Source organism: Oncorhynchus gorbuscha, unplaced genomic scaffold (assembly GCF_021184085.1).
Source record: "Oncorhynchus gorbuscha isolate QuinsamMale2020 ecotype Even-year unplaced genomic scaffold, OgorEven_v1.0 Un_scaffold_1445, whole genome shotgun sequence".
Taxonomy (NCBI): Eukaryota; Metazoa; Chordata; class Actinopteri; order Salmoniformes; family Salmonidae; genus Oncorhynchus; species Oncorhynchus gorbuscha.
Genome location: NW_025746224.1, coordinates 140,001 through 145,311, shown reverse-complemented (window position 1 = coordinate 145,311; position 5,311 = coordinate 140,001). Strand labels below are relative to the sequence as shown.

Sequence of the window (5,311 nt, the reverse complement as noted above, 5' to 3'; positions counted from 1 at the left end):
CTGTGTGATCAGTTTGTGTTACCTGTCATCTAACTGTGTGATCAGTTTGTGTTACCTGTCATCTAACTGTGTGATCAGTTTGTGTTACCTGTCATCTAACTGTGTGATCAGTTTGTGTTACCTGTCATCTAACTGTGTGATCAGTTTGTGTTACCTGTCATCTAACTGTGTGATCAGTTTGTGTTACCTGTCATAACTGTGTGATCAGTTTGTGTTACCTGTCATCTAACTGTGATCAGTTTGTGTTACCTGTCATCTAACTGTGTGATCAGTTTGTGTTACCTGTCATCTAACTGTGATCCGGGTTGTGTTACCTGTCATCTAACTGTGTGATCAGTTTGTGTTACCTGTCATCTAACTGTGTGATTAGTTTGTGTTACCTGTCATCTAACTGTGTGATCAGTTTGTGTTACCTGTCATCTCTCAGACACAGATGTTGTTTCTTTGTAATATTGATGGTGTTTTTCAAAAACAGTAGGACTGTTCATTACAGCAGGAATAAAGAGTTAATAACATGGTTGTAATGGAAACTAGTTTTAATGACTTACTGTTTTACTATATTAATGATGTATTATTAATAATGTTATATATTATATATGAAATATATAAATAATAGAAAAGTAATAACTTTTTTAAAAACACCCCTCTGTTTTATGGACACAGGAAGTTATTGGATCCAAGCACTCTATCATAAAACTTAGTGAAAGGTGAAAGGTGCCATAATCAGTGGTGAAACTGTGTTTCTCGTGAACTGTGTGAATCAGTAAACAAAAAGCATTACAGCAGTTATTGGGGAAGTCAGAAACGTACGATTCATCAGTGTGCTGGACTGAGCTGGGTCCTTCCTCAGCCTGGTTAGGAGGGTCCTAAATTAGGGAAGAAATCAGAAGGAATGATTACATAATTACATCTAATCAATTACAATCTAAATAATATGACATACAGTTCCACTAGACAATGCTACAGTAAGTATACCTCTACACTGTACAGTTCCACTAGCCAATGCTACAGTAAGTATACCTCTACACTGTACAGTTCCACTAGACAATGCTACAGTAAGTATACCTCTACACTGTACAGTTCCACTAGACAATGCTACAGTAAGTATACCTCTACACTGTACAGTTCCACTAGCCAATGCTACAGTAAGTATACCTCTACACTGTACAGTTCCACTAGACAATGCTACAGTAAGTATACCTCTACACTGTACAGTTCCACTAGCCAATGCTACAGTAAGTATACCTCTACACTGTACAGTTCCACTAGACAATGCTACAGTAAGTATACCTCTACACTGTACAGTTCCACTAGACAATGCTACAGTAAGTATACCTCTACACTGTACAGTTCCACTAGCCTATGCTACAGTAAGTATACCTCTACACTGTATTGAAGAGCGTCCTGTTTGTGCTGTGACTTGATTGGGTCCTCCCAAAGTTGACCTTCTGGGTCAACGGCCTCAGGCTGCCATCCATCCAGAAAGACAGGTGAGTATGGAGGGACAGACTCAACAAGCTGGGAGCTGGGAGAGAAAAAGGCCAAAGATCAGGACTTGTCTTGAGCCTTGTCTATGGATGACAATGTGCATATGAACTACACACAATCATACAGATGCCGTATCTTAATTTGATAAACCTGTTGTTGCAGGAATTTTCCTGCTCAACAGGAAATGCAAACATGTAGTGTATTCAAGGGTTAAAAAGGCTTCTAAAGTTTGTATTTTCCATTTTAAATGTCTTATTTGCATCAATGAAAAATGTCAACCCCTGCAAAAAATATCTAACTATAATCCACACAACACACATTTCCTGTTGCTGCAGGATTATTTTCCTACTTTGTGAATCAGGCTCAAATTAAGATACGGCATCTGTACATCGATAAGCACAGACATCATAGCAGTACACACACGCACCAGTTTCACCTATAGTTCAGTTGGTAGAGCATGGCGCTTGTAACACCAGTATAGTGGGTTTGATTCCCGGGACCACCCAGATGTATGATGCATAAATGACTGTAAGTCGGTTTAGATAAAAGCATCTGCTAAATAGCATATATGATTATATTACCAGTGTAAGGTCCAGTTAGGCCCTAGGGAGCTCCAAAGCTCCTTCTCTTCATCGGTCAGGTGTTTCTGCAGTAGAGACACAGCACCACTGGTCAAGGCTGGACTGACCACAGTCGCCCCCATCTCTGGCCCATCAGTAGTCTTCACCATCTGAAACCAGAGAGAGAGAGAGACATGGATCGATATCAGACTTAACACTGATGTCCACCTGTGACAGACAGCGACAGATAGACAGACAGACAGATAATCATACAGTATCACCAAAGATAGAACAATGAACCAGATATTTCAAAGGGTGAATGTGAAGCATCCGATTGGCGTTTCCACTCACTACCAAATATGGTAGTGAGAGGAAGCTCATTGGCCAGCAGTGGAAGAAGATGGAGCGAGATTGATTTTGGCCGACATTCTGCTAATTTTCTCATTGCTGAAATATTTGATCTCAATAAAGTTTTCTGTTCCCAAAACTATAATTTGTTACGAACAGAGTGGACTAAGTTTTGTAGACTTTGGCAAAGTTTCAAAAAATGTGCGTTGTTTAGAAGGAGTGCAAGGGTGGATGGAGTTATTGCACATGCACACTTCACAGAGTAGGCGTTCTATAATGGTAATATGCAAATACATGCTAGAATGAGCCAATGGGATCTTGCTAGCTTGTGCATTGTCAGCAACCAATGGAGTTGACCACTACAGAACACACAGATCTGGGATCAGGCCAGTAAATACCTACTAAGACCAGTGGACAGGTCTGGGACCAGGCTAGTAAATACCTGCCAGGCCTTGTGGACAGGTCTGGGACCAGTGGACAGGTCTGGGACCAGTGGACAGATCTGGGACCAGGCTAGTAAATACCTGCCAGGCCTTGTGGACAGGTCTGGGACCAGTGGACAGGTCTGGGACCAGGCTAGTAAATACCTGCCAGGCCTTGTGGACAGGTCTGGGACCAGTGGACAGGTCTAGGATCAATCTAGTAAATACATACCAGGCCCAGTGGACAGATCTGGGACCAGTCTAGTAAATACATACCAGGCCCAGGGGAATAAAGACGTGATGCACCAGCTCCCCAGAAGACGGCTCAGAGATGGACGACTTCAGGCGGTCCTGAAAGCAAAATAATGGAATCATAATAATCATAATATTTATCCTAAGCAACTTAACAGTCGCGCTGCATATATTTGATGTACGGCTGGTCCTGGGAATGGAAGCCTTCCGATGCTAATGCTCTACTAACTGAGCTACAGATAGTAAAACGGAGCTTCTTTTTTTAAAGGGAAAACAGAGATATGTATTTTTATTACATGATATGACAGATGTAGGAGCATATTGGGTGATGGGCGGAGGGCGGAGGGCAGACAGATGTAGGAAGAGATTGGTAGATAGACAGAGGGTAGACAGATGTAGGAACATATTGGGTGATAGACAGAGGGTAGACAGATGTAGGAACATATTGGGAGATAGACAGAGGGTAGACAGATGTAGGAACATATTGGGAGATAGACAGATGTAGGAACACATTGGGAGATAGACAGAGGGTAGACAGATGTAGGAACATATTGGGAGATAGACAGAGGGTAGACAGATGTAGGAACATATTGGGAGATAGACAGAGGGTAGACAGATGTAGGAACATATTGGGAGATAGACAGATGGTAGACAGATGTAGGAACATATTGGGAGATAGACAGAGGGTAGACAGATGTAGGAACATATTGGTAGATAGACAGAGGGTAGACATATGTAGGAACATATTGGTAGATAGACAGATGTAGGAACATATTGGGAGATAGACAGAGGGTAGACAGATGTAGGAACATATTGGGAGATAGACAGAGGGTAGACAGATGTAGGAACATATTGGGAGATAGACAGAGGGTAGACAGATGTAGGAACATATTGGGAGATAGACAGAGGGTAGACAGATGTAGGAACATATTGGTAAATAGACAGAGGGAAGACAGATGTAGGAACATATTGGGAGATAGACAGAGGGCAGAAAATATGTAAGGATGCTGGAACCCCGTCTCCAAGGGGACATGTGTTGTCCAGAGTCGAGAAAGTTAGCGCTACACCAGACCCCGGAGTATACTGAGGTGAGAAAGTTAGCACGACACCAGACTCCGGAGTATACTGAGGTGAGAAAGTTAGAAAGAAATTAGCCTTTCATACGAAAGATTGATTTTGTGTGACAGAGAGGGACAATGGACAGAAACAAACATCTCTGTTAGTCCACTACATGGGCTCACCAGCAGACAGAGGGAGTACTTGACTTTCTGAAAAATGTCAACAAACTCCACCTCAGGTGGAGGGCAGGCTTTCAGGGTCAGCAAATCATCTGCACACAAAACACAAAACAATCAACTACTACGATGGGGATTCATCAATGAAATAACATGTAACAATAGTACCCAGAACGCATGTACAACTTTATTCATTTCACTAGACCCTTCCTCCTGCTAGACCCTTCCTCCTGCTAGACCCTTCCTTCTGCTAGACCCTTCCTCCTGCTAGACCCTTCCTCCTGCTAGACCCTTCCTCCTCCTAGACCCTTCCTTCTGCTAGACCCTTCCTCCTGCTAGACCCTTCCTCCTGCTAGACCCTTCCTCCTGCTAGACCCTTCCTCCTGCTAGACCCTTCCTTCTGCTAGACGCTTCCTTCTGCTAGACCCTTCCTCCTGCTAGACCCTTCCTCCTGCTAGACCCTTCCTCCTGCTAGACCCTTCCTTCTGCTAGACCCTTCCTCCTGCTAGACCCTTCCTCCTGCTAGACCCTTCCTCCTCCTAGACCCTTCCTCCTGCTAGACCCTTCCTCCTGCTAGACCCTTCCTCCTGCTAGACCCTTCCTCCTGCTAGACCCTTCCTCCTGCTAGACCCTTCCTCCTGCTAGACCCTTCCTCCTGCTAGACCCTTCCTCCTGCTAGACCCTTCCTCCTCCTAGACCCTTCCTCCTGCTAGACCCTTCCTCCTGCTAGACCCTTCCTCCTGCTAGACCCTTCCTCCTCCTGGACCCTTCCTCCTGCTCGACCCTTCCTCCTGCTAGACCCTTCCTCCTGCTAGACCCTTCCTCCTGCTAGACCCTTCCTCCTCCTAGACCCTTCCTCCTGCTAGACCCTTCCTCCTGCTAGACCCTTCCTCCTGCTAGAACCTTCCTTCCTTGACCCTCCTCCTGCTAGACCCTTCCTCCTTCCCTTCCTGCTAGACCTTCCTCCTCCTCCCTTCCTCCTGCTAGACCCTTCCTCCTGCTAGAC

General features: G+C 44.5%; 1 protein-coding gene across 1 annotated transcript in view; it reads right to left on the bottom strand.

Annotated features, from left to right (window-relative positions):
- Positions 1 to 617: 617 nt before the first annotated feature.
- Positions 618 to 5,311, bottom strand: part of LOC124022830 (epidermal growth factor receptor kinase substrate 8-like protein 1) — a 6,780-nt gene continuing 2,086 nt past the window's right edge. Inside the window, exons 2-6 of the mRNA XM_046337508.1 lie at positions 4,312 to 4,400; positions 3,095 to 3,169; positions 2,070 to 2,218; positions 1,381 to 1,525; positions 618 to 866 (exon numbers count right to left, since the gene is read on the bottom strand). Coding sequence (XP_046193464.1) covers positions 633 to 866; positions 1,381 to 1,525; positions 2,070 to 2,218 — 528 coding nt within the window. The 5' untranslated portion in view covers positions 3,095 to 3,169; positions 4,312 to 4,400 and the 3' untranslated portion in view covers positions 618 to 632. The remainder of the gene's footprint in view (positions 867 to 1,380; positions 1,526 to 2,069; positions 2,219 to 3,094; positions 3,170 to 4,311; positions 4,401 to 5,311) is intronic.